General features: G+C 36.2%; 3 protein-coding genes across 4 annotated transcripts in view; 2 read left to right on the top strand and 1 right to left on the bottom strand.

The window, feature by feature from the left end:
- LOC135770791 (myelin-associated glycoprotein-like) overlaps positions 1-27,586 on the top strand; it is a 135,025-nt gene that overhangs the window by 82,093 nt on the left and 25,346 nt on the right. The window lies entirely within an intron of this gene.
- LOC135770788 (myelin-associated glycoprotein-like) overlaps positions 4,936-27,586 on the bottom strand; it is a 31,407-nt gene continuing 8,756 nt past the window's right edge. Inside the window, exons 2-9 of the mRNA XM_065280593.2 lie at positions 11,606-11,675; positions 10,001-10,363; positions 9,592-9,882; positions 6,573-6,821; positions 5,577-5,840; positions 5,414-5,498; positions 5,227-5,296; positions 4,936-5,031 (exon numbers count right to left, since the gene is read on the bottom strand). Coding sequence (XP_065136665.1) covers positions 4,969-5,031; positions 5,227-5,296; positions 5,414-5,498; positions 5,577-5,840; positions 6,573-6,821; positions 9,592-9,882; positions 10,001-10,363; positions 11,606-11,654 — 1,434 coding nt within the window. The 5' untranslated portion in view covers positions 11,655-11,675 and the 3' untranslated portion in view covers positions 4,936-4,968. The remainder of the gene's footprint in view (positions 5,032-5,226; positions 5,297-5,413; positions 5,499-5,576; positions 5,841-6,572; positions 6,822-9,591; positions 9,883-10,000; positions 10,364-11,605; positions 11,676-27,586) is intronic.
- Positions 16,041-27,557, top strand: LOC135770782 (uncharacterized). Of its 2 annotated transcripts, XR_010542771.2 has the most exons (14): positions 16,048-16,692; positions 16,856-16,980; positions 17,267-17,299; positions 17,429-17,518; positions 17,675-17,746; positions 18,600-18,688; positions 19,451-19,553; positions 19,908-20,013; positions 22,656-22,708; positions 24,198-24,267; positions 24,443-24,502; positions 24,604-24,663; positions 25,682-25,875; positions 27,428-27,557. XR_010542771.2 is itself a non-coding variant. In XM_065280578.2 (13 exons), exons 1-13 carry the CDS (start codon positions 16,686-16,688, stop codon positions 25,509-25,511), a joined length of 1,215 nt encoding a protein of 404 aa, XP_065136650.1. In that variant the 5' UTR covers positions 16,041-16,685; the 3' UTR covers positions 25,512-25,670. The 2 variants fall into 2 exon arrangements, 1 of the variants encoding a protein (XP_065136650.1); XM_065280578.2 differs by lacking the exons at positions 25,682-25,875; positions 27,428-27,557 and adding an exon at positions 25,165-25,670 and having other exon boundaries at positions 16,041-16,692.

Genomic DNA, 27,586 nt, shown 5'->3' with positions numbered 1-27,586 from the left:
TTTGGTTGTGATAAAACTGAAATGCAACTAAGGCTAAACTAGTCCAGTTATGTTATAAAGCTTCTCAACTTGCAACAGGTTTAAGAAATCAATGGAAATCTATGTCGTCATGGCCGGACTTACCATTGGGCTTGATTGGGCTTGAGCCCAGGGGCCTCGGCCAATAGGGGCCTCCGTGCTTGCTTGCTTTCGTTTGATTTGTTCAGTCGTTTTCATTTTTTATTTTACAGCCTATTGGTTGGTGCAGAATTGTTTGGTGCTGTATTTAATTCGTTAATATATATATATATATATATATATATATATATATATATATATATATGTCAGTCATCTTGGTGCTGAATATGACGCGCTGCGTTTACTGCTTTTGAAACCCATAGATGCTAGTACAATAGCGAATACGCGAAATGGGAGTCATGAATGAGCTTTACAGATAATGAGAAAGAGCAACGCGAAAATGAAGCGCTCAGTATGAAAAAGATTACTAGAGTAGGCTATGGTCTTGTAACTCAGTTTTTTTCTTGTTTGTTTGTAATCTTACGTGATACGCAGGTATACGCAGTATATCCACTAGTAATGGTCAAGGATTTCCGTATACCCATTTAAAAAAGCGTGAGGATACTTAACAGTGTGTGACAAACCTTTGACACTTTCATTCATAAATTGACATCTGAATCACTCACCATTCGCATGCTGCACTTGCTACTTTGGCGGGTTTAACCTCATATACAGTCGGCTATTTGGTATTTGGTGCATTTGACTTCATGCGGCACTGCGCGATCCGATCATCATATGAAATCAAATTATCACGGCGCAAAAGTGATTGTAAAGCAGACGGGTGTTTTCTAGTGGTTCAACAACAGCAAAAACAATTACATCAGAGTACCGCGAGAGCGATTCGAGAAATCACACAGAGAAGTCTGCTTTCTAATCGCTCTCGCGGTACTTTGACATCACCAAGCGGTCTGCGTAGCGCCAAATGAAATCCAATCTGTTCGCAGTCTGCAGTTCACGCGACAAACAGTTTCTGTGGAGAAATAAACGAGTGAAGCAGAGCTACGAAACATAACAAAATCCGGAGAGTTAACAACGCACATGATTATGTCAACATTTAAATCATCAGTCCAGTTCATTTCATTAAATTATGGCCATGTTGATGTCCTGATGGTTTTTGATATAATCCACTAGCTAGCCTAACTTTCCTGTAGTTTCTCTTTCAGCATGTTTGCTAACAGAATCACAGTTTAAACTTCTGAAAAGTGTTCATTTTTATATCTACGTTCAAGGTTTTAATGTATTACATTCATATCAGACGCAAAAATTAATTAATGATCATCTTCTCTACTTCGGTTTTTGGTGTCTAATATTACATGATGGTCTTGTCATAATTATTAAATAACATCCTAAAATCTTTACTTTTTCAATCTTAAACACTGCACCCCTTGTACGCTATTTGCAAAAAAATACACTTGTTGATTATGTTAGGGTTAGGATTATTATAACATTATATGGTGTGTAATAAGGTGAATGTTTATCAAGACTATTATTATTTTCTTAAGCTAAGTCTTACACAATGATTTTAAATGTTGTTATGGGGTATTTTTTAATGTGCATGATTAATTTGAATGTGTGACAGCCCTAAAAATACATGATTTAATTTTAGACTGGGCTTATGTTCTGCTTTAGAGATATAGTGGCAGTTTCCTAGTCAGGTCTTATCCTAGTCCCAGACTAAAATGCATGTTTGATCTGTCTTAATTTAAACACATCTTGCACTGATATATCTTAACATTGTCTCAAGACGCACACCAGTAATGTTTTTTGTAAGGTTTGTTTGTAAAAACTACTTGAATGCCCTAATAATAACCTATAGCAATAGGCCTAGTGCTGGATTAATCTAAACCATGTCGGGAAACTTCCCTAAAATATAGTTCTATGATATATTATTTATTTTAGGTTGTTTACTGTATGTGTGCACTCTCAGAAGATAATTTACACAAGCTGTCACTGGGGTGGTACCCTTTCAAATAGTACACCTTTGTACCTAAAAAGTGCATGTAATGGGAACAAATGTATATATCTGTACCTAAATAGTAAATATTAGGACCCATTTAAAGTGTACCATCCTAGTGACAGCTTTTGTACCTTTTGTTCTGAGAGTGTAGGGCCCAAAATGTATTCAAGCCCAGGGGCCTCCACCCTGGTAAGTCCTGCCCTGTATGTCGTAATCTGCTATAGTTGTCATTCATTTCATTTTAGAGCCCCGTTGATTAAAAAACAGTCTGAAGAATCATTTAATAACAGTATAGCTGTTTTCTTCAAGAGTAACTAAACCCTAAACCAACTTTTTTTAGTTAATGATCTGTAAGAATGGGGTTTTATTAGTGCTGTTCATTGATTTTAGTAAGTTTTTTGACATTTGGATATAAAGTGTTTCAATACTGGTGTAAAAACGTCTGAGTGCTGCCCTCTTCAGGTTAAACGGTGGCTACTGCAGTTGAATTTTTGTATTGGATGTTGGGTCCAAAAAATGCCTCGTGATGTAAGCAGGTTCAAGCTCACCACGCCTTGTTACGATCTCATTACACACTTAGTTCGTCCCCTCTGTCGTGTGTGTAACAGCTCAAGTATACAGTATGTCACTAAGACTTTCTCTGAAAATCAGACTAAAGCCTCAAATCTTATTGTGAGATAAAAAGCATCACAGTTTAATTTCAAGCATTAATTTCACTATGATTTCAATAGCTGACATGACATTACTCAGTCAATATTAAAGATATCAAGTTGATATTTTCACAAAATGTTCTTTACATTATATAGGATGATTTTATGTGGAAAACAGTAAATTACAAAGAGATACTTCAGCTGGGTTTTCACAGGCATGGTCACATTTATCTTAATCTTTAAGAATGTTGCTCTGAATATTTGATTTAATGTCCTGTATTTTTCAATTAAATTGACACTGCACTATAAATTATCTTAGCTGCAGACATTTTAGGTATCTATAAGTAAGGGATAATGTAGAGGCAGCCGGTAGTTATTGGGAAATAAGCCCCGACAGTGTGATCAGGACCCGACGCGAAGCGGAGGGTCTTGTATCACACTGAAGGGGCTTATTTCCCATATACCGGCTGCCTCTACATTATCCCGCTTATTACACGGCTACTTGCCACATAAGAAAAAAAACTGGACATGAATATGAATTTGAAACATTTTATTGGCATATTTGTTTTAAATAAACATTTTTATCCTTCCGCGAAACTTTGCACAGATGCATAAAATGATCGTAATACCTTATTAAGATCCTCTGCTTCATACTTGTCTGTCTCCATTTTTTTCTCTTTAACCAGTCTTTGAGAAGTTTTAATGGCCATTCTGTTTTTTTTTGTTTGTTGGCTTCGTAGCTGTCATGCTCTATTTGGTCAAGTTCAGTCTCAGTAAGCTGTCTGTGTCTTGTCGTGGTTGTCGAGTGTTTGTCACAAGATGGCGCCAAACAGACAGTAATCTTTATTGATCTTTATTGGCGCGGAGCGATTTTACTCGTGCAAGTAGTCCGGCTATGCGTTATTATTTTGGAGCGGTTATTATTTGAAAAGAACGAACCTGCAAATGTCTCAACTGACCAATCAGAATCAAGCATTCCAGAGAGCCGTGTAATAAATACTGATAACTGTGGTCAAAACAATAGCAAAATAAATAGTTCTGTATTATTAAATTACAGACAAAGATTTTGAATAGCTACAGTAGGTTGGATTGTATGTTAGGTGCGAAATGGCCCGACCCCCTATTTTTTCATAGGGCCCAAAATTGCTAGCGGTGCCCCTGAACCAGTGTTGGGTGTAACTAGTTACTAAGTAATTAGTTACTGTAATTAAATTACTTTTCCCTTGAAAAAGTAAAGTAAGGGATTACTCTTATTTTTCTTGTAATCTAATTACAGTTACTTTTGATATAACTAAATACTGTGTATGGACTCTAAAACTATTATGTTAACAGCAATACAAAGGTGGATTTAACATGGTTTAAGTTTAAAATTATCACTATTAACTGGTTGATTATTAGCATTAATAATAATGAGATGCTGGCTGTTTATTAATGCTTAGCAAATATCTGATTCTGCAAAACCTTATTCTACGTCCTTAACCCTCACCATTTCTACCAATACTTAAAATTAACAACTTCTTTTGTATTAATAAGCAGTATTTGGAGTATATTGAGGCAAAAGTAGTTAATAGTTAGTTAATAGAGATGATTGGACTCTAAAGTGGGACCAGAATAATTGATGTACTTTTATATATGATTTTTTTAGCCATTTCAAGCCTATCCTTGTATCATGTACTAAATAGGATTTAGAAAGAAATTAGTAATAAGTAATTAAATACTTTTTTTAGAGAGTAATTTGTAAAGTAATCTAATTACATGATTAAAGATGTAATTAGTAACTAGTAATTAATTACTTTTTTTGAGTAACTTACCCAACACTGCCCTGAACATACCCACTAGCTTCATATAAAAACAATGGATGTCTATGTGATGTGTTCACTGATATGATAAATTGAAAGTCTAGATTAATGTGTTCCTTTCAGTTTTACTTCTTTGGTACCTAATGAAAGTAATAATTAAGAGAAATCTGAAATGAAACTTTTGACCTCAAAACAGAACTGTTTTGGAAACTTCATTGCAGTATTAAAATGTGAATATCCTGATAATAAGGAACTTGATGCTATGCCTGCCATGCCAACAAATTAGTTAAACTCAGCATACAAACAGTTGAAAATATGTTTTTTTTATTATTATTTTATTAGAAATAAATTGCACAGAGATTACATGGCGTGAGGCACTGCTTTACCTTTATGTTTTTAAACAAACAGGTTAACCAATACCACAAAATAACAATACATTAATGCAATATTTACATTTTAAAAATACATTTTACACTTTAAACATTCAGTATAATTGTATTTGTTTTTATGTGTTAGCGTAGATTGCTTCGTCTTCATCTCGCTCGCATGGCAGATGCTTGTCATCACACTAATCAACAAGATAAAAAGAACCTTTATAAATTTGCGTCTCTGTTAGTGCGAACAAAACATTAAACACAAGTTTCCACCTAAAGCAACACCTCAATTAAAGTGTTAATAAACATCAAATGAACTGTCAAACTGCTCATGAACTGCACACATGACTCCTACATTTACTGTATAAAAGCAAAGCATTTGTACCTACCCTCCAGTTCATATTAACACGTGGGTCATCTTGGTAGTTTGTGTAAATGTCATTGCTTTTCTGTCTTTTGCTAATTTAAAAAAGAAATAAAGATATATAAAGATATAATATAAGAGAGAGAGAGAGAGAGAGAGAGAGAGAGAGAGAGAGAGAGAGAGAGAGAGAGAGAGAGAGAGCAGTGTCTTACCGGTATCTTTTGGCTACACAAACTGAAATGATCACTAAAGTAACTAAAACAGCAGCTGTGGCAACCGCAATATATATGATCATACCTGTAAAACATTATATATTTTTATCAAATCAGTACATTGTTTGGGAAAACATCAACATATTTGGATATAAAGTCTCACCATGATAATGCACTTGGATAGTTATGACAGAGTTTCCCTCGCTGTTACTGGCAGCGCACTGTACAGCATTGGGGAAACCCAGCCACCCCTGAAGGGTAAAGATGGTAAGAAAACCATTTTGTTCAACACTAGAGCTGGGGAAAGCTGTCGAGGGACCAAACCACTTGACTTCACTGGGTGGGTTGGAGTCCACGATACAAACACAGACTGTGGCAGAAAAAGGCTCTGATTTGCAGGAAGACTCGTTTTTAATCTCAGGAGGATCTATATGACAAACAATACAAATACTCTTTTAACTAACTGAGGTCATTCATGTGTAGTACAACCATAGACTGTAAGACATATGGAGTTAGTGTCTGTAAAGTCACCCATAGGTTTTCTCTCTTTTTTTAAGCTTAAAATAGGCGGTGCCTGCCTTGGCCATCTTTGCCGCGTGTCATCGCACTTTACTTGTGGATAACCGAAAATAGGTAAAAAGGCAGGATGTGGGTGAATTAAAGGGGGCTGGTTGCTAAAACCACACTCGTCTAGCTCAAATCGAGTGACAGCAGTGGCAGTTCACCTGTCACTCAAGTGGCCACGCCCTTAATTATGCTGAACTTTAAGGCTTAATGTAACTTAAATGGATGAGTTACACAAACATTCACCCCCCATAGTTGTCATGAAGTGCAAACATCTCGGTTATGTGTGTAACCCTCATTCCCTGAAGGAAGGGAACGGAGACATTACGTTGTGCTTCCCAATACATCAGTCATGACATGATGTCGTAGTGATCGACTGAAAGGGAACTTAGCTACATAGACCAAAATCACTTCTTGTACCAGGCTGTAAACATATTTTTTGCTATAAAGTTGGGCATTTTCATGTGGGTCTATTGGAATTGACTCCCTTTTGGAGCCAGCCTCTAGCGGCTCATCGATGGAATGCAGTTTAAGTCACATTCGAATTGGCTTCATCAAAGAGATCAAATTTTGCTGTTGTATACATCATACTTACACAACACATTAATCCTCTGAGGACTGGAGCTGTTTTGTCCCTCTGTGTTACTGGCGGTGCAGGATATGGCTTCAATATACCTGGACACTTGATTCAGTTTATAAGTGGGTCCATTAGACAACACAGATCCATTTAAACTAATCCACTGGAAACTAGCAGGTGGATTACTGTCACAGGAGCAGTTCAGTTCAACAGATGTGTTCTCCTTCACTGAAAAGTTACTCTTCACATTTACATTATATGGAGGATCTGAGTGAGATAAAATGTTGAAGCTTTATTTATTTATTTTTAAATTGCAGACACTTAATGAAAGTCACTTTCAGATGAGTATTAATCTTTTAACTCTTTTCCTGCCATTGACAAGATATCTTGTCAATTAAGAGAATACATTTCCTTGCCAATGACGCTTTCCTGATGAGTTTTTAATGGTAATTTGTACTTATCCACTAGATGGCGCTCTTACCCAATTTATAAAAAACTGTAGCAAAAACTAAATTTTAAATATTTTAAACTCTAAAATATTTTGATCATCGTTCTTAATCTGATCTCTAACTAAATGTCTTTACAAAAATGCTATATTTTCAGCTTTTTGCTTAAAAGAAACCATTTAAGAGGTTATAAAAAGAGAACAAATGAAGATAGGATGAAATGTTTTTTTCCCTTTTGTTTGTTTGAAAGGTTTGTTCTTACATTTTATATATTTTTATGTTTATATATATATATATTTATAGAAGATAATTTCCTGGAAGTTTTGTAAAACTTTTTGTGAAAATCACAAAAAAAAATGATGGCAGGCAACTTTAAAAAAAAAAGTTGGCGGGGAATGAGTTAAAATCATCAAAAACACAATCATAACAAATTTACTTCATTCTTTCCAAGAGTGGGAAGAACATATGTGACCCGTCACGGAAACCAGGGGCACAAGTCGGCAGCACAAGTTTCGAGAAAATGAGAATCAAACTTTTTTTTTTTCAAAATTTGTGAATTTAGTTTTATTGCAGAATCTGTTAGTTGAGATCACGAAGAAGCCTCTCCATGTTTGAGATAGCAGTTTATGTATATTTAAAAGCGTAAATTTTGCTGTTGAAATAGGCTTGTTTTTCCAGAGATTCTAGCGTGCAGCGGGGGGCGTCATTGTCTGTGTGTATATTTACATACTGGATAAGCTTTTGTTTTCGCCTCCGCCCCCAAAGGGAACAGCGTGACTACTGAATAAGGATAGTTCGCCCAATACTGAAAATAATGTCATTAATGACTTACCCCGTATGTCGTTCTAAACTGGGAAGACCTCCGTTCATCTTCGGAACACAGTTTAAGATGTTTTAACTTTAGATTTAGTCCGAGAGCTTTCTGTTTCCTCCATTGAAAATCTATGTACGGTTTCCATGTCCAGAAAGGTAATAAAAACATCATCAAAGTAGTCCATGTGACATCAGTGGGTCAGTAAGAATGTGTTGATGCATCGAACATACAGTTTGGTCCAAAAATAGAAAGAATTACGACTTTATTCAGCATTGTCTGCTCTTCCGGCTCAAGCGTGAAGTCACGTGACTGTAGTGACGTGGCTGCCCTGTTCCTCAGACATGTTTGCTTAGTTTTATTTAATTTTTTTCAAACTTATAGTGTGCGTCTCCCCAGACTGTAAATGAAGCTCGGGCGCACAAAACAAAAGAAAGATGAAAGAAGCTGGGGCGGAACAAATAACAGTCAGCCGCATCGTACGTCAGCCGCGTCACTGACATTATGGGGCGCCGCAGTCGGATGACGTCAAAGTACCGCGAGAGCTTTTCAAGAAATCTTACGGAGTATTTTAATTTCGTCTCGCTCTCGCGGTACTTTGAAGTCTTGCAGCGCAGCATGAAGTCAAACTCATAAGTTACACAGAGACCCTATTTTAAATGCAAACTTTGAAGGCGGGTTCATGTGTTTAACGCAACGCAAATACTGGAGTGTAATCTGATATACCTTACATGTTACGATGTAAATAGTCCTCAGAATGTATATTATATTGTATTACCAGAAGTTCATGCGAAATCTGATGTAAACAATAGCCTATATATCTATATTTCACGGATTATACGCATTTGTGGACAAAAATCATTGGATGATTCACACATCTGAAACAGACTGATTCGACTTGTGATCCCCACAAAGGTAAAAGTCCTGTTTATTTTTGCATGTTGTTCATTCGGACTTCTGTAATAAAATACTACATATGATGCTTAGAACATCTGTACCTCAAAACGGCTTTACAGGGGGTATGGCTTAGCTAAATGAGATGTAAATGAGCCCTATTGTCTCCTCAGCCAGGGAAAAGGGAAAGTGTTAACTTTTTTCTTTCTCAAATTTCTCAGCATTCTCCTTCTTGAATGTGTTACATTCAAATGGCACTTTCAGAATCTATGAATAAGTCAAAATGCCCCAGATCCGACTTGTGTCCCTACTTTCCGTGACTGGTCACATATGTTGGGTTGTTGATAATTCAACCATGAGTTGAAACAACCCAGCATAGGTTTATTTAATAACCCAACATTTGTTCTCTCCAAAATTTACACAGGGTTGGGTTAAAAATAACCCAGGAGAATTAAGAATGAAGTTGCAGTTGTTTAACTTAATTTGTTTAGTTAAAGTAACATAATAATAAAATGCTGCATTTTTTACGTATATTTCTTCCAGCCAAACACAGTCAGAGTTATATTAAATAATATCCTGGCTCTTTTCAGATAACGGCAATGGATAGGGCCCCATTTTTAAGCTCCAAAAAATAGCATCCATAAAAAAGTAATTCATACAGTTATTTAATGTGTCCCAAGGTGAAGTGATGGACCTTTGTAAGAAAACGACCATACTCGCATTCACAAGAGAGCTGGGGTCAGGTCAAGGGATGACATCTGATCCAGCTTTACAAACATTGCTTTACAGAAAACATATGGAATAGTTTTAAAATAACTTAAAATAACTGTGTTTGGCTGTAGGAAGAAAGTCACTTAGGGTGAGCAAAATTTGGGCTTAAGCTTACATTTAACTTTAAGTGTTTTGGTGCTGGTCACTTTCTTTCCAGTACTGAATTCTGCAGAGCAGTTGAGAGGTTTATTATGATCTTCTCTGGAGGGTGTGAAGATCAGAGATGATGTTAATCTCCATTGACCGTGGTCTTGAGGCTGAGAGTTACTCGTGAGAGTGCCTTTATGGCTCCAGGTGAGACGGGGCGGGTCAGACGGGCAGGAATGTGACACGATACAGGTAGCGCTCACTTCTCTTTGTGACATCAATTCCTCCTTCACTGCGATGGTGGGTTGTTCAGGTAAATCTGGTGAATCAGTTTGGATATTTATAATGTTTAAAGTTTAAGCAGATATCCTAAAGCTCATCTGAATGTGAATTTGAATATTGGGGGGAATATTGTATTTAACTTTTAATATCCTTACCTTTCACTGAAATAGAAACTTTATTTTCCCTGTATAAGTACTTGTTGAAATCATTGATCTCGATGCGAAACATGTACGATCCAGCATCGCTGTGATGTAAAGAGTTGATTTTCAAAGTGCAATTTTTGTGATGCAGATCACCAAGAAGAGTTGTGCGACCCTTGAATTTGCTGATGATTTTGGAAGTCTCTTTGTGGTAGATTACGTCAGATGAATCTTTGTACCAGATTCCTGTAAATTCTTTGTGTATCTTTCCATCTGATGGGTAGTTGAACTTACAAGGGATCACCACACATGATCCAGACAGACCCACTACTGATTTTGGTATTTCAGCATTCCAAGAGTCATCACTAGCAGATGATGCTGAAAAGAAATTCAGATTAACTTTTATGCCTTACGCCGCATTCACACGGTCCGTCAGCGTTAACGCTTAACGGAAGGCTTGTCTGAAGCGTGGCCAACAGCCAATCACTGTGGCCGCAACACAAGCTCCGGTCTTCCATAAACGTAATTGGCTGGCTCTGCCTAGGTTATTTGCATAAGGCGATATGATTGGCTGACGCACGCGTTGCCGCTTGAAAAGTTGAGAAATGTTCAACTTCTGCCGCGAGCAACGGCACTGACGCGGTGCCGACGGATCCACAATTCAGTTCGCCAACGCTTGACGTCACCCATTAAAAGTGAATGGGAACAGCAACGCTTACGCCCCGTGTGAATGCGGCGTTAGACACTTTCTCCAAAGTTTTCCAAACTTAAGGAAGGGTCCATGATCTCTAAAAGCCAATGTTCACGTTTGAAATCACCTTAACAAACACGCCCCTACCCCAATATAATCTGGACCTTCTGTTGATAGATCCGCCCTACACATACGCAACCCAGGCAACGATGTTGGTTAGTAGACACGCCCCTTACTGCTGATTGGCTACAATTGTGTTTTAGTAATCGGCTCGACTCCCTTTGCTAAAGCGTTTTTCAGATATCGTGCACTCCGCCTTTAATGCTTTACCAATTAGAGTTTTGCATTTGTGCTTGGGAGTCACCTACTGGCAAACAAGGGTACTGCAATACTTTGAGATTAGCGAGAGAGGCTAATTTCTATTTCATTAATAGCTTAGACAAAATAATTTGGCTCTGTTCTGGGGGCACTGCCCCTCCAAACTCTGCAAGTAAATTACAGGGACAGCAGTGCTTTTGTTGATTTTAAGGAAAGTTTATTTAACAATGAATGCCTTTTTCACGTTGCCACTTTATTTGTTATCTGATGAGAATAATAAACAGATTCTTTTTTGCAGACATTGTCGTGTCGTACTGTACCCTGTAGGTCCAGACATGCGTCTCAGTCATTATTGTACACATAATAGTTTCTGTTCCACAGACGTCTGAAACTAGACTGTGATTCCTGTCAGGAATGATTCACTTTGCTATTTTAGATTTTTTAGGAAGCTAAATATGAGACTATACACTGGATAATAGATACAAGAAACATTATGTGAAAACAGGACGAAGCATTGATTCTCTATTAGGATCTATCAAACGTGACATTTTTTACTTGTTTCAATAATAAATAAAAAGATAAATCTTACAGGCCTACTTTATTTTACTAACCTCTTAGGCAGAGAACAAATGCAAATAAACAGCTTGAGAAAACCAACATCTTTACATCAGAATGGAGCACCTGGAAATGTAAGAGGATTTTATCAATTGAATGGCTACATTGTACTAAAACATACAGGGGCAGTTTCCCAAACAGGGTTTAGATTCATCCAGGTAGACAATATTATGAAGACATTTAAGTAGTTTTTGCAAACATACTTTAGAAAAAAAACATTACTGGTGTGCATCTTCAGACAAAACAATAACACTGATGTTTATTAAGATGGGTCAGGGTAAGATGTTTTTTAAATGAAGGCACCTCAAACATGTATTTTCGTCTGGGACAAGACTTGAGCTCTGTCTGGAAAACTGCCCCAAATTAATGAAAATTAATTTAAACTTTCTTGACTATATGGAGTTGCTATAATTAAGTTGAGCTTAGTTATTTCAACTTCAATTTTATAATTTATAGCAACTCCTTACTAGTCAAGCAAGTTTAAATTAATTGTCACTTTTAAGTTGATAAAACTTAAACATTTAAGTGCAACAACGAATTTTTACAATGTATGGCATTTCTGCACTATGACAGAGATGTTAGCATGTCTAATAAAATCAGTCATAAACACGCACGTCCTGATTTTGCCAAGTGGCTGATGTCCTCAGACCAACTTTTTTAATGTTGTTCCTGGAACAACAACTGCCGCTACCAATCAACGCTTGAGGTGTCATCAAATTGAGCCGCGCTCAAAAACTGGGGAGGTGCTTAACGCGAAATTGTTCAACCGCTCCAGGAGTGAAGGATATCAGACAGGTTGCAGATTTATAAGTTGCATCGGTAAGCAAATTTTATAAAATTATGCATTGTAAATGTGTTTCTACTGAGCACGATGTATTGCTTGTAGTTTCGCGAAGAAATAAAATTTGCGCAAAACCAAAGCTGTTAGCTCGCTCATGTAACGTAAGTTAACGAACCGAATCCATTTGCACGCTCGCGGCAGGATGGCGCGCTTGACTGTTTCTCTGTCTGCCCCCCGGGAGATCGTAAAGCCGGATCTGTTCACCCGTTTCGCCCCAAAATATCGCACAATACTATATCATATTTATAATATTATTTATTCTGCAACGCGACGACGCCTTCAGACCATCATTTAAGTGTTGATCTCAGTCATCTTATCATATATATTTATTTTGTAACGCGACGATGCCTTCAGACCATCATTTAAGTGTTGATCTCAGTCATCTTATCATATATATTTATTCTGTACGCGACGATGCCTTCAGACCATCATTTAGGTTTTGATCTCAAGTCATCTTATCATATATATTTATTCTGTACGCGACGATGCCTTCAGACCATCATTTAAGTTTTGATCTCAAGTCATCTTATCATATATATTTATTCTGTAACGCGACGATGCCTTCAGACCATCATTTAAGTGTTGATCTCAGTCATCTTATCATATATATTTATTCTGTAACGCGACGATGCCTTCAGACCGTCATTTAAGTGTTGATCTCAGTCATCTTATCATATATATTTATTTTGTAACGCCACGATGCCTTCAGACCGTCATTTAAGTGTTGATCTCAAGTCATCTTATCATATATATTTATTCTGTACGCGACGATGCCTTCAGACCATCATTTAAGTGTTGATCTCAAGTCATCTTATCATATATATTTATTCTGTAATGCAAAGATGCCTTCAGACCGTCATTTAAGTGTTGATCTCAAGTCATCTTATCATATATATTTATTCTGTAACGCGACGATGCCTTCAGACCGTCATTTAAGTGTTGATCTCAGTCATCTTATCATATATATTTATTCTGTACGCGACGATGCCTTCAGACCGTCATTTAAGTGTTGATCTCAGTCATCTTATCATATATATTTATTCTGTACGCGACGATGCCTTCAGACCATCATTTAAGTGTTGATCTCAAGTCATCTTATCATATATATTTATTCTGTAACGCGACGATGCCTTCAGACCGTCATTTAAGTGTTGATCTCAGTCATCTTATCATATATATTTATTCTGTACGCGACGATGCCTTCAGACCATCATTTAAGTGTTGATCTCAAGTCATCTTATCATATATATTTATTCTGTAACGCGACGATGCCTTCAGACCATCATTTAAGTTTTGATCTCAAGTCATCTTATCATATATATTTATTCTGTAACGCGACGATGCCTTCAGACCGTCATTTAAGTGTTGATCTCAGTCATCTTATCATATATATTTATTCTGTACGCGACGATGCCTTCAGACCGTCATTTAAGTTTTGATCTCAAGTCATCTTATCATATATATTTATTCTGTAACGCGACGATGCCTTCAGACCATCATTTAAGTGTTGATCTCAAGTCATCTTATCATATATATTTATTCTGTACGCGACGATGCCTTCAGACCATCATTTAAGTGTTGATCTCAGTCATCTTATCATATATATTTATTCTGTACGCGACGATGCCTTCAGACCGTCATTTAAGTGTTGATCTCAGTCATCTTATCATATATATTTATTCTGTACGCGACGATGCCTTCAGACCGTCATTTAAGTGTTGATCTCAGTCATCTTATCATATATATTTATTCTGTACGCGACGATGCCTTCAGACCGTCATTTAAGTGTTGATCTCAGTCATCTTATCATATATATTTATTCTGTAACGCGACGATGCCTTCAGACCGTCATTTAAGTGTTGATCTCAGTCATCTTATCATATATATTTATTCTGTACGCGACGATGCCTTCAGACCGTCATTTAAGTGTTGATCTCAGTCATCTTATCATATATATTTATTCTGTACGCGACGATGCCTTCAGACCGTCATTTAAGTGTTGATCTCAAGTCATCTTATCATATATATTTATTCTGTAACGCGACGATGCCTTCAGACCGTCATTTAAGTGTTGATCTCAGTCATCTTATCATATATATTTATTCTGTACGCGACGATGCCTTCAGACCGTCATTTAAGTGTTGATCTCAGTCATCTTATCATATATATTTATTCTGTACGCGACGATGCCTTCAGCCCATCATTTAAGTGTTGATCTCAAGTCATCTTATCATATATATTTATTCTGTACGCGACGATGCCTCAGACCATCATTTAAGTGTTGATCTCAAGTCATCTTATCATATATATTTATTCTGTACGCGACGATGCCTTCAGACCATCATTTAAGTGTTGATCTCAAGTCATCTTATCATATTTATTCTGTAACGCGACGATGCCTTCAGACCATCATTTAAGTGTTGATCTCAAGTCATCTTATCATATATATTTATTCTGTAACGCGACGATGCCTTCAGACCGTCATTTAAGTGTTGATCTCAGTCATCTTATCATATAACGTTATATTTATTCTGTACGAGACGATGCCTTCAGACCGTCATTTAAGTGTGGATCTCAAGTCATCTTATCATATATATTTATTCTGTAACGCGACGATGCCTTCAGACCGTCATTTAAGTGTTGATCTCAGTCATCTTATCATATATATTTATTCTGTACGCGACGATGCCTTCAGACCGTCATTTAAGTGTTGATCTCAAGTCATCTTATCATATATATTTATTCTGTACGCGAAGATGCCTTCAGACCGTCATTTAAGTGTTGATCTCAAGTCATCTTATCATATATATTTATTCTGTAACGCGACGATGCCTTCAGACCGTCATTTAAGTGTTGATCTCAAGTCATCTTATCATATATATTTATTCTGTAACGCGACGATGCCTTCAGACCATCATTTAAGTGTTGATCTCAGTCATCTTATCATATATATTTATTCTGTAACGCGACGATGCCTTCAGACCATCATTTAAGTGTTGATCTCAGTCATCTTATCATATATATTTATTCTGTAACGCGACGATGCCTTCAGACCATCATTTAAGTGTTGATCTCAGTCATCTTATCATATATATTTATTCTGTAACGCGACGATGCCTTCAGACCATCATTTAAGTGTTGATCTCAGTCATCTTATCATATATATTTATTCTGTACGCGACGATGCCTTCAGACCGTCATTTAAGTGTTGATCTCAAGTCATCTTATCATATATATTTATTCTGTACACGACGATGCCTTCAGACCGTCATTTAAGTGTTGATCTCAAGTCATCTTATCATATATATTTATTCTGTAACGCGACGATGCCTTCAGACCATCATTTAAGTGTTGATCTCAAGTCATCTTATCATATATATTTATTCTGTAACGCGACGATGCCTTCAGACCGTCATTTAAGTGTTGATCTCAGTCATCTTATCATATATATTTATTCTGTACGCGACGATGCCTTCAGACCATCATTTAAGTGTTGATCTCAAGTCATCTTATCATATATATTTATTCTGTAACGCGACGACGCCTTCAGACCATCATTTAAGTGTTGATCTCAGTCATCTTATCATATATATTTATTCTGTAACGCGACGATGCCTTCAGACCGTCATTTAAGTGTTGATCTCAAGTCATCATATTGTATTTATTCTGTTGTAAGACATTGACCATTATTTTCATCTGATGTGTGGTAGTGAGCCAATATGACATACGACGGTATATATGGTATGTCTCAAATCTGCACAGTTGTCTGTAGCAGTTGTCAGAGTCATTTATATGACATCTCATTAGAAAGGGTGTGATATAGACCGTTTCAAAATATGTAAACATCACTGGTCCAGAAGCACTTCCTGTTTCAGGTTTTTAACACTAGATAAACGTTGGGATAAAATAAACCAACAGAACATATAGAACTGAATTAACTGAAGTTAAACAACCATCTTAAATATAATAATGATATATGTGAAATAAACAAAAATACTGTCACAAACTGTAACAGGAAGTGTTTCTGGACCAGTGTTGTTTACATCTTTTGAAATGGTCTATACATGATTTAGATTTTAAATACCATGGTTGTTCTGCCTTTTTAAATAACATAAATTAAAATTTAATAGTGTCATAGAATGGTGTCAAGAGTATAACTACTGTATCAATGAAACATGATCTAAATTCTTGCTTCTGTGTATAAAGGACAGCAAGTGGAAATAAGAGTTGAGAGAATGGAAGGTATAATTTTACGTTACTATAATTTTACAGAATTTATTTTTTAACATGTTTTAATTCCAACAAAGTGCATTTCTCTCTAGCTAACACATGCTGTTGCAGTGTTAAGTCATATGTTCAGTTTGTGCTTTCAGAAGTTAGTCATCTTTAAATTTGTTCTTTGTAGATGTTGAAGTATTAAAACGTTTGAAAATGAAGAGGCCAACATTCAAAGTTGGAAGTGTTGGGCCATATAACATCCAAATAAATAGTTTGACCACTTTAGTGGAAGACGACAAAGTTTCTGATGAGGTAAGGTAATATTTTTATAGTAAGGGTATGGAAATACTTTGAACACTAATATTTCACCATCAAATTCTGCATGTGATTCACAAAGAGACAGAGATCAAATAAAATCTACAGTTTTATCTATTTTATTGGCTTGCCAGATGCCACAATGGTTCAGGCTACAAGACTGCTGATAAATGTCTCATAGTATTTATCTGTGACAGTGACTGGTCAAAGATATTGAGCATTGCCGTTTTCAAGTATTTAGCAGTCAGATTCTTTTACCTTATCTTTTTACTTGAAATTTCAGGTCATGGATTCCATATGTGATGTTCTAAGCAGGGTAAGCTTAATTTATAAATACTTAACTGGCATCTATAAATACTTTACTGTTAACAATATGTAAAGAAATGTAACTTTCACCTCTGTTGAAATGCAATTCAAAGTACATTGTTCCTCTACCTGAATTTAGATTCGCCCAGGTGTTGTACATATAAATTCTCAGGCACTAACCAAAATATTGGATGGGTCCAAAAGGGCAAAAAGCCACTATTTTATCAAGGTATGACTCAATGGTTTTGTAACTGACCTGCATCTTTTATACAAAGAATATCTGCTAGGTTTCAGTGAGCTTGACTCAATTAGAATTACTGTATAAGATTGACTGTATAAAAATTGTTAGAGGTGCTGTTTAATTCATTTTCTTTTCTCTTAATAGAATAACATTTTTGAGGGGACAACAGAGGTGTTTGGCCCTTATCTCGAGGGTGGTAATCACTGGACATTTTTTGTGAGTCGTACCATTTTAAAGATGAAACATTCTCACTTGTGGGTTCCAGTTTGTTCTTGTCTTGAAAAAATATTCAAAAAAATGTTTTTGTCAATTTACCACTGCCTGTTGTGAAAATCTTGTAGGTAAAAATATTGCTGAAGGACAACATAAAACCAGGACAATTAACAAATCTGACAAAAATGCCCACTAACGTTAGTAGTCAACCAAGTTGGATTTCTTAAATTTGCAGTATGTGTTAAAGCTGCAGTGATTTGGCAGAAAAAGTCACTATGCGCACACAAGCAGTGGAGAGCTACCTGTAGGGCTAAATTCAAGGCTTCACTTTCCCTATTTCAAAAAAACAACTATTCACCTTAATATGCATCTGAAAGAAAAGTTAACTACAGTTACAGAAAGCAACAGTTCACACCATCTTTGGTGAAGCTGCGAAATTTTACAGACAATGTTCATTACATTACATGCTGATCTTAAGAAAATGAAAGGCTGGCACTCTGCACATAAGCTGTGTGATCATGTAATCTGGTATAACTGTCTGATGATATGAGGTTTTGGGCTATGGAACTCAGGATTTAGAACAGGGCTGGGCATCGAGGGCCACAGTCCTGCAGAGTTTAGCTTCAACCTTAATCAAACACACCTGAATGTCATTTTCAAACAGTCCTGAAGACTTTAATTCAATTTTTCAGCTGTGTTTGATTAGGGTTGGAGCTAAACCCTGCAGGGACACTGGCCCTCAGGACCAGGAGTTGCCCACCCCTGATTTAGAACATGTCTAAGCCATAAATCAAAAGCTAATAATTGAAGTGTCTGGTTATGTATGGCTATTATAACTTGAGTTATTCTGTTTTAGCATTGCAATGTTGACAAAAGATGTATCACTTACTTTAACTCCTTTGGAGAGATGGAGTGGCAGTGCCAAGCAATTGCCCAACACTGGTGGTATGTATTATTCATTGTTTTGCTATATGGACCAATTTAAGGCTATTTTAAGAACCAAAATAAATTGACAGTAAACGCTTTTCTTATATAGCACTCTGGATTACTTAATTCTGATTGGCCAGATCTTTTTTCAGATACCAATTTTTTGAAACTAATAACACTGGTTCATCCATTTACTGTGAGTCATCTCATCTTGTAATGTAAATATGCCTAATTAATAACATCTTCGATTATATTTACAGATTAAACCAAATGCATGTCCAACTTGTTTGAAGTTGAACTTTGACCTTGAATATGTCTTGGTTTAAAGGGATAGTTCACCCAAAATATGAAGGTTCTGTCATAATTTACACAAACAGGTTTTGAACAACATGAGAGTCTGATAGCAACGATTGACTTTTTATAGTATTTTCTCCACTTGCAAAATAAGCCCCTTACAGATATACCCTTTCAGAATGATAAAATTTGTCTGTTGTCTTCTCTTTGAAGTTCATACCACCCTGTTGTGGTTTATATTGCAATAATAAATGGCTGCTGGTACATTATCCATTACTTAACCTTATGTTGCCTCTTTAATTTCCATCTTCCATCGGTCTTTGGCCTTTATTGTTTTGTTTCCCAGAGGGATCCTTACAGATAAAAAAAAAATCCTTCATACAAAGAAACTTTGAGTCTGATTTAACATTACTGTACAACTGCTGATATGTGAGTTGTACAAGACATTGTCTCTTAATGTTTTAATTAATTTGTTGTTGATTACAGTGATTTTGCCACTGCAAGGGGAGTTCAAGGAGAGTGGGTCCTCAAAACTACAAAACACAGTTTGCAAACAGACTCTGTCTCATGTGGTGTCCACACACTTGCAGTAAGTTCATTTCTATTGCCAAGATCAGGACCTTGTGTTAGGTTGCAGATGCTTAACATTACTTGATGTATATGTGATGGCCAGTGTCTAGATCTCTTTTTTTTACAGTTCTTTATTTAGGTTATTTATAAGAGGCCATTTTAATATGTTTTGTGTTATAACTTTAATTACCTTTTTGCAAATGTTAAAAAGTCTAAATTTAAATTATATTGTAATGACATATGGGTGTGGCTTTAAAATTGTAACCCATTTCACACATTCTTTCATTACTGTTACATTAAGTGCCAATAATTTGGTGACCAATATATATATTTCATTCTTATTGTTTTAAAATATGTTTTGTCTGTCTTAAAGTTTGCCACAGAATTTATAAAGTCTGGTGGTTGCATTACCTCCTTCCAGTGCCCTGCAATACAACAGGAGAGAACGCGCCTTGCCTTGCTTTTGTACCGGTCTTTAGGTATGTGCCCCATAAATGTAATCATAATTAAATAAATTTAAGTTCAGAATTTTACTTTTATATTTCTATTTTTCACTCATCAACAATGTTGTTGAAGGTAATAAGGGTACTGGATACCCAGTTCCTCCTTTGTTAGCTTCAAAAGCACAGTAACGGCCCACTGTAAAAAGCATTTAAATCATAATAAAAAGTGCATCAGAAACAAACGGCTTTACTTTGCATGGAATAAGTTACCCAGATAGCATGCAACCATTGAAACAATGTTGAAAACCGGTGATTTGTCAATGTTAATAGCGTTGAATCAATATCACGTTTGCACCCTCCATTAATATTGAAAAAATATTGAAATGTCAACAAATCACCATTATCGTGATCAGTGTTTGCTTTAGTTGCGCCCTTGACTCTTGTGTTTTAATGGTAAGTTTTTTTTGGCTGCTGAAGCAGTGATTTAAAATACATCTGCTATTGTGAAGAAAACAAAGATCTAATGTTATTAAGTAGTTTAATTCTTGTAGATATACCTTAATAATATTAATGAAATACTGTTAAAGATGTGTAAGAAATGGATTTTACAGTACTCGTTGGAAGCAGGGTCAGGTCTGTTATGTTGAGAATTATAAAAACACATTAAGAAGATCAAGCTACTGAATCTATCTCTGACATCATGAATCGGTCTATGAATCTCATCAATGGTGACAATCAACAAAAGAAAGCTTCATGCTGCAATGCATGCTGGGGATTATCGTAGTACTAAACTAATTTATGACTCCCAGCATGCATTGCTGTTGATCGTTTTATCTGAATTTGTTTGATGATTGTCACCATTGTTGAGATTTGTAGGATGAGTAATGATGTCTGAATGTGTCAGCATTTTTTCTGTTTGACTAGTCACAGTGTATTTACAAACCAAAACAATTATATTTGTCAAAAATGGATCAACATAATCATGTAAAGCAGCTTAATTTTATATCATCTTCACAAAAAGCAATCAGTTTCAACTGAACTTTGAAACACATCTTTCTTTACCAATGCACACGTGTTTCTACATAAACACATACAAACACTAAAAAAGAAAAGAACAAAATTAACTTAGTTAACGTCAAGAGTCTTAGGGCCCTCTTTTAACGATCTAAGCGCATTGTCTAAAGCGCACAGCACAACGTCTAAATGGGCGTGTCCGAATTCACTTTTGCTAATTTAACGACGGGAAAAATGGTTTGTGCGCCAAGCGCATGGTCGAAAAGGGTAGGTCCTATTGTAATGGGAGTATTTTGGGCGTAACGTGCAATAAACCAATGAGAGTCACAGCTCTCATCCCCTTTAAAAGCCTGTTGTGCTGGCGCTATGTCTAATCCCTATTTAGATGACGGACTTCGTAAACTGAAAAACTAAGCGGAGGAAGAAGATCCCCAGTTTAAGATTAATGTTAAATAATTGTGTTGTTTTTCACGTGTATTGAAATTGTTATTTAAAACCTTTAAAAATCGTTTTCTTTTAGTCATGGAAGTAAAAAAGCAGGCTTTTTATTGCTTTAAATGTATGGCTGTCCAATATCATCAAAAAATTATTTACACGTATGTAAGATAAGGTTTGTACTCTAAAAATACTTTATTTGTAACAAACAGGAGATAAATAATTTACAAACGGCTCTCCAGCAGGTTCAGCACTTGGACAGCGTTTTTTAAGCAAAGAGTTTTTTATTGCTTAAAAATGTTTCTCATCTCACCATATTCACAGGTCATCATATACAATAAATCCGTGAGGTAGCATTAAAAAAAACATTTAAAAAACAGATGCATTTGTTTAAAGCAAAGCATTTATTTACTTACCAGGCTACAGGTGAAGCAGCTCTTCTAACGTCTCATAATTGGTCCTCATTTATGTCCAAGAGACTGAATAATAATCTTTTACATTCAATCCTTTAATGTTTCATATTTAAAAGCGTTTTTGTGCTGCTTCGCATTCATGTAATATGTGATAATGAAACCCGCGTTGTCCTCCCATTTATAGGGGCATATTACTAATGCGCTCTTTAAATAACAAAAAAAACATATTGCGCCATTGACTGTAGACTTTAGAGCAGGTTTTTGTTGGTCAATGGCGTAGTCTATTTTAGTTGCCTCAAAAATAGCAACGCGCCAACAATGCGCCTGAACACACCTCGTTTTCAGACCAGAACGCCCATGGGCGCAAATGCATTTGCTATTTAAACAACGTGGCGCTAAACGTGAAATTTTTAATTGCGCAGGGTGGAAACTAGCGAAAGACACTTGCGTTGCGCATTGCGCAAGGTGTAAGAGAGCCCAATGACCCAACTAAAGCAAACACTGATCACAATAATGGTAATTTGTTGACATTTCAATATTTTTTCAATATTAATGGAGGGTGCAAACGTGATATTGATTCAATGGTATTAACATTGACAAATCAACAATTTTTAAAATTGTTTCAATGGTTGCATGCTATCTTGGTACACACTTAGTAGTCAGATTACTTAATTGCAAAAAGTGGATATTCGATATGAAGCATATCATGAGGAAAAAAACTAGTCAAAATTAGAAATGGGATAAGGGATGAAATAAGCATTTTTAATAAGCATAAAAAGACAAAGAAATATTGACTGTGAATTTTCATATTTCCAGACCGAACCAAAACATGTGGAATTTGTTCCAAAAATGTGTTGGGGAGAAAAAGAGTAAGTCATGTTTTCACATTCTCTGGCATTCATTATCATCGGATTCTGTGGCTGGCATTCATTATTGAAAATGCGCAAAATGCATATAAAAATATACACACATACATGAAAACATACACACTGGGCACAGTAAACTTTCATATTCTTGTTTTAACTGTGCATTTAAATTTGACATACAGGCACAAATATAGACAAAGGTTTTGGGATACCCACTTCTATTGAACAGGTTTGAGTAACACAAATCTTAGTGCTATAGCATATAATGATATCCTAGAGCAGGGGTCTTTAGTGTTTTTCGGGGAAGAGACACCTTAGATGAGAGAGGCATGGAGCAGGAACCCTCTGATACTAAATGCTTTATCGTATTAGGCACAATGCAAAGTGGAGTAAAGTACAATTACTGACCAATCAGAATCAAGGACTGGAACTTAATTTTATATCGTTTTATAAATATAAACAACATAGTATGGCTGTGTGACAATATGGTTTAAAGGTCACATTCTTCATTAACCCATTTTTAACCCTAGTTAGTGTGTAATTTTGCTATAATAGCATAAATAATAACTGTAAAATGATGAAGCTCAAAGTCCACTGCCAGGCGATATATTTTCTTTAATAGAATTCCCCTTTCAAAGCCTACAGCGAACGGTCGGTTTGGAGTACAGCCCTCTACTTCCTGCTTTGACATCAGTAAAACATTTTTTTTACTAAACTCCGCCCACAGGATGCTCCTGTCGAATCACAACACAACTAAACAAACTACACAATCAGAACTCAATACGTATTTCTGAAGGAGGGGCCTTATAGAACAAGGAAGACATCAGCTCGTTTTTAGGACAGTGAAAACAGGCGCTATACAGATAAGTAAATTGTGTGAAAAATACTGCTTTTTTTACACGCGAAACATGAACACGTTATATTGCCCACTATAAACACAATCAAAGCTTCAAAAACACAGAAAGAACATGAGCTTTAAGACAGCACATTAGCACCATTATCCTGTTTTTTTTAGGCAGAGCAACTTTTCCATTCCAGCATGACAATTCCCAAAGCAAGGTTCAAAAATAAATTATTGATTTAGTCTGGTGTGGAAGAACTTGACTGGTCTGCATAAAGCCCAGACCAAAACCTAGCTGAACACCTGACTTGCAAGGTCTGAGCCAAACTGGAGATTTCAAATTGCCCTTCTCTTGGTGTGTTTATATGCGTATAGTTTATGGACTGTGGAACAAAACCACATACTGTAATACCCAGAGTAAACCAATGCTGACACAGGGAGAACATGTAAACTTCACACAGAAAGACCTCCTGACTCACCCAGGGATCTTCTTGCTGTAAGAAAACTGAGCTCTGTGTGGGATGATCACTGTGTGTCCCAAACATCTTAATTAGATGGGGCATCCCAATACTTGTCTAAAGTGTTTGTATGTATGTATGTATGTGATTTACACACCTACTGTATATGATTTCTATGTATATTGTTTCACAGGCAACATGCACCTGTGGGGCAGTGCTGCATTTACAGTGTGCAGCCACACCTGTGTGCTACATATGCCAAGGTACTATATTGATGCAGTCTCATCACCCAGGCACATATGTTATATAATCTCCTTCACCCTGCCCAGCCAAGCAAAAAATCTTAATTTTCTGTTTGACAGATAAATAGTTATGATTATGAACAAGTGTGCTGTTGCTTGACACCACAGATTTTGTGTTTTGTATTATTGTGTTTAGATGACAGCAACTCGTTATCCCAGATCTCTTTGCCTACAGCAGCCACGTCAGCGCTCCTGGGTAACTTTTTTTATTTACTAGTTAGATTTTTTATCAGTCGTGCAAAGGTTTCTTTTAGATAATCTCAGACATGTTTATATCTTGTGTTATTTTTAACACAGCTGACACTGACCTGGTAGAACAATTCTCTAGATCTGCAGAATGCTCTGCACTACAACAGGGTAACTGTTCAAATTCTTTCATTTTTTGAGTTAACTAAACTTCCCATGTACTCTCTTCTAGTCACTTCTCCTGGGACAGACAACTTTCATGTTGTTCTGCTTTGGGGACCCATGGTTTTACAGGAAGTAATTATTATTAAAATATTTTTCATCGCTAGGGTAGGGTTAGGTTTGTGACTCCAGGAAGGAGGTAAAGTTAAGGGTTTTGTTTATAAACAGTTTCCCCTGAGGCAAAATGGCTTGAAAATAGGTTGGACTTGGGGATATACATTTTAATTTAATTGATAATCCTTGATAATTCAATACCATTTTCATTGTATTTATCTCTATTCATATGAGATGTCTGGACATCTCCAGTAACTTGTAGTAATTAGGAAGGAAGTTTAGGATCTTAATACTGTGTTATTTAAACTCCAATGAAGTGGTGAAAATGTTTTTTCTCGTAAATACATTGTTGTAGACATGACACTTCAACATGTATTCTGACATATTTTTGCACAGAAGAAACAGTTATGGCCATGTTGGGCACCATAGGAATACCTATGGCTTGTTGCACTGAGGAAGAGATGGAAGAGGAGGACAAGGAAGAAAAGAAGCATGAGCAAGACAACCAAGAAAGACATAGGGAAGATGAGGGAAAGGTGGAGAAAGAAAAGAAAGTGTACAAAGTTTTAGGGAGGCTAACGTCACAAAGAAAGTGTTACGAGGTAGATGAAGATGAGTTGAGGAGGAGGGTCAAAGGAGAAAACATGTCCACAAACATGTTTCGAATGTTAATAAGGGTTTGTATTTCTGTTATATACATGCATTTAAGTATAAAGCACAAAAGTTTTAACGTCAAATTATAGGTCTAAGACTGCCATGTTTTTGTGGTTTAATAGATGTGTAGCAACTTTTCTTAAATCAAAACTCTTAGCTACTCTCCCCTTAATAGTTTGGTCATACGCAATATGGCACATTGTATTTCGACAGCCTGCTTTCATTCTTTAAATCTGGGACACTTCTTCTTCAAACATAGGTCAACAAAAAGGATGTTCCACCCAATGTATTGCAGCAGCCTAGAAAGGCAAAGACAAAGGTGACAATATTCAGCACCTTAACAGAGGGAGAGGCAGAAGACCTTGCCAAAGGCTTTGGCATGGCATTGGCTAAACATGTGCCCAAAGAGAAGCTACTTACTGGGATACCTGAAGACGACATTCCAGCAACGCTGTGAGTGTCTTATCTCTTACTTTCTCACACAGGTGCATTAATGCAGTGCTTCCCAATCCTGCTCCTTGAGTACCCCCTCACAGAAAGTTTTAGATGTCTTCTTATTTAACACACCTGATTCAACTCTTCAGCCTCCTTCCAGACTGGTTAACATGTCTCCCTAACAAGCTGATGAGTTGAATCAGGTGTGTTAAATAATGAGACATCTAAAACATTCCGGGAGGGGGTAGGCATGGGCCGATTACCGGTTTCAAGGTATACCGAGGTTTAAATCAGTCAAGGTTTCAAAACCACTAAAATGTTCTGTGATACCGTCTCCAAGGTATGAGCTGTGTTTATACAAAATTCATTAAATCATGAAGTCATGTGATTGATTTGATGTTTACATTTAATATATATTACGAAAATATTATATATGTTTTGAAAGCATATTATAATTTAAAGGCTTTATTGTACCTGGCATTTGAAAATAACACATTTTAGTGTTGCAATGGCAATACCGCAACACCGTGAAACCGTGGTATTTTTGCTAAAGGTTATCATACCACCAGAATCTTATACCGGCCCATGCCTAGGAGGGGGTACTTGAGAACCACGATTGGGAAACACTGCATTAAAGGGATAGTTCACCCAAAAACTCTTGTCATCTTTTACTCACCCTCATGTTGTTCTACACTTGTATGAGTATATTTTTTTTCAGATGAACACAGAAGATATTTTGATAAAGGATTGTAAGCACACAGTTGACGGTACACATTAAAGTCGACATGAAACAGAAGTAGTGATTCTTATTTTCCCTGTGGTGATTTATATCCGAGTGAAACAGCTTCTATAAAAAAAGGTTATCTGGGACTTAAATTCTTCCATTGAGAATTTATTGAATTATTTTAAGTTTGGTCATGTTCCTAATTGCTAATCACTGTTATCTTTTTCTGGACCCCGCCCACCTGTCATACCGTATGACCGGAAGTAAAGAGAGATCAGTTTTTGATGGTGGTAATATTTATATAAAAGATTATGTAAAGATTATGAGGGCACATGAATTTAAAATTATGAAGCTCACAGATAAGTGTTTTGTAAAAAAAACCCACAAAATTTCAAAACAAATTTCACACTTTCATTGCGACTTTAACAACAACAACAATACTATGGAAATCAATTGGTATTGTCAACTGTGTGCTTGCCATCATTTATCCATATCTTTTTTGAGTAAACAGAATAAAGAAACTCATATAGAGCAACATGATGGTAAATGATTAAGTGTTTTTGGAAAAACTATACCTTTAAACTTGGGTCAAAGGGTTTTGATGGATTCACCTTTCTCTTGTTCAGGTTTTATTTAAAATAATTTGATAGCATGTGTCTATTGATGGTAACTGTCAATAATAACAGTAACAGTGCACAGTTTAACACTTTATTCACGGTTTATAAATATTACCACCATACATGGTTGTTGTTTGTGTAAATAATATATATGTAAACAAAAATGCCTTATTTTGCCATTACGGTGATTGAATGATTACTTGAGTAACATGAGCATCTTTATTTGCAGGCGAAGCATTGAAAGAATGAAGATTAACATGCAAAACCTAGGACCTGAATCTGAGTTGGATTTGGCCACTCACCGCTTTGGGCCCACAGCAGCTGATGTTTTCTTTTCTTTTTTAGAGGACTCTTTAAAAACCCAGGACCCAGAAGGGACTAACATGCA

This window comes from Paramisgurnus dabryanus, chromosome 8 (assembly GCF_030506205.2).
Source record: "Paramisgurnus dabryanus chromosome 8, PD_genome_1.1, whole genome shotgun sequence".
NCBI classification, from domain to species: Eukaryota; Metazoa; Chordata; class Actinopteri; order Cypriniformes; family Cobitidae; genus Paramisgurnus; species Paramisgurnus dabryanus.
Note: the sequence above shows the minus strand (reverse complement) of the source record. Positions and strands in the feature narration are given on the sequence as shown.

What these genes read in the sequence shown, in the direction of transcription:
- LOC135770782 (XM_065280578.2), top strand. An exon ending in TATGTGATGTTCTAAGCAGG is followed by an intron (nt 17,300 to 17,428) that starts GTAAGCTTAATT and finishes ACCTGAATTTAG; the next exon opens with ATTCGCCCAGGTGTTGTACA. An exon ending in GCAATTGCCCAACACTGGTG is followed by an intron (nt 18,689 to 19,450) that starts GTATGTATTATT and finishes TGTTGATTACAG; the next exon opens with TGATTTTGCCACTGCAAGGG.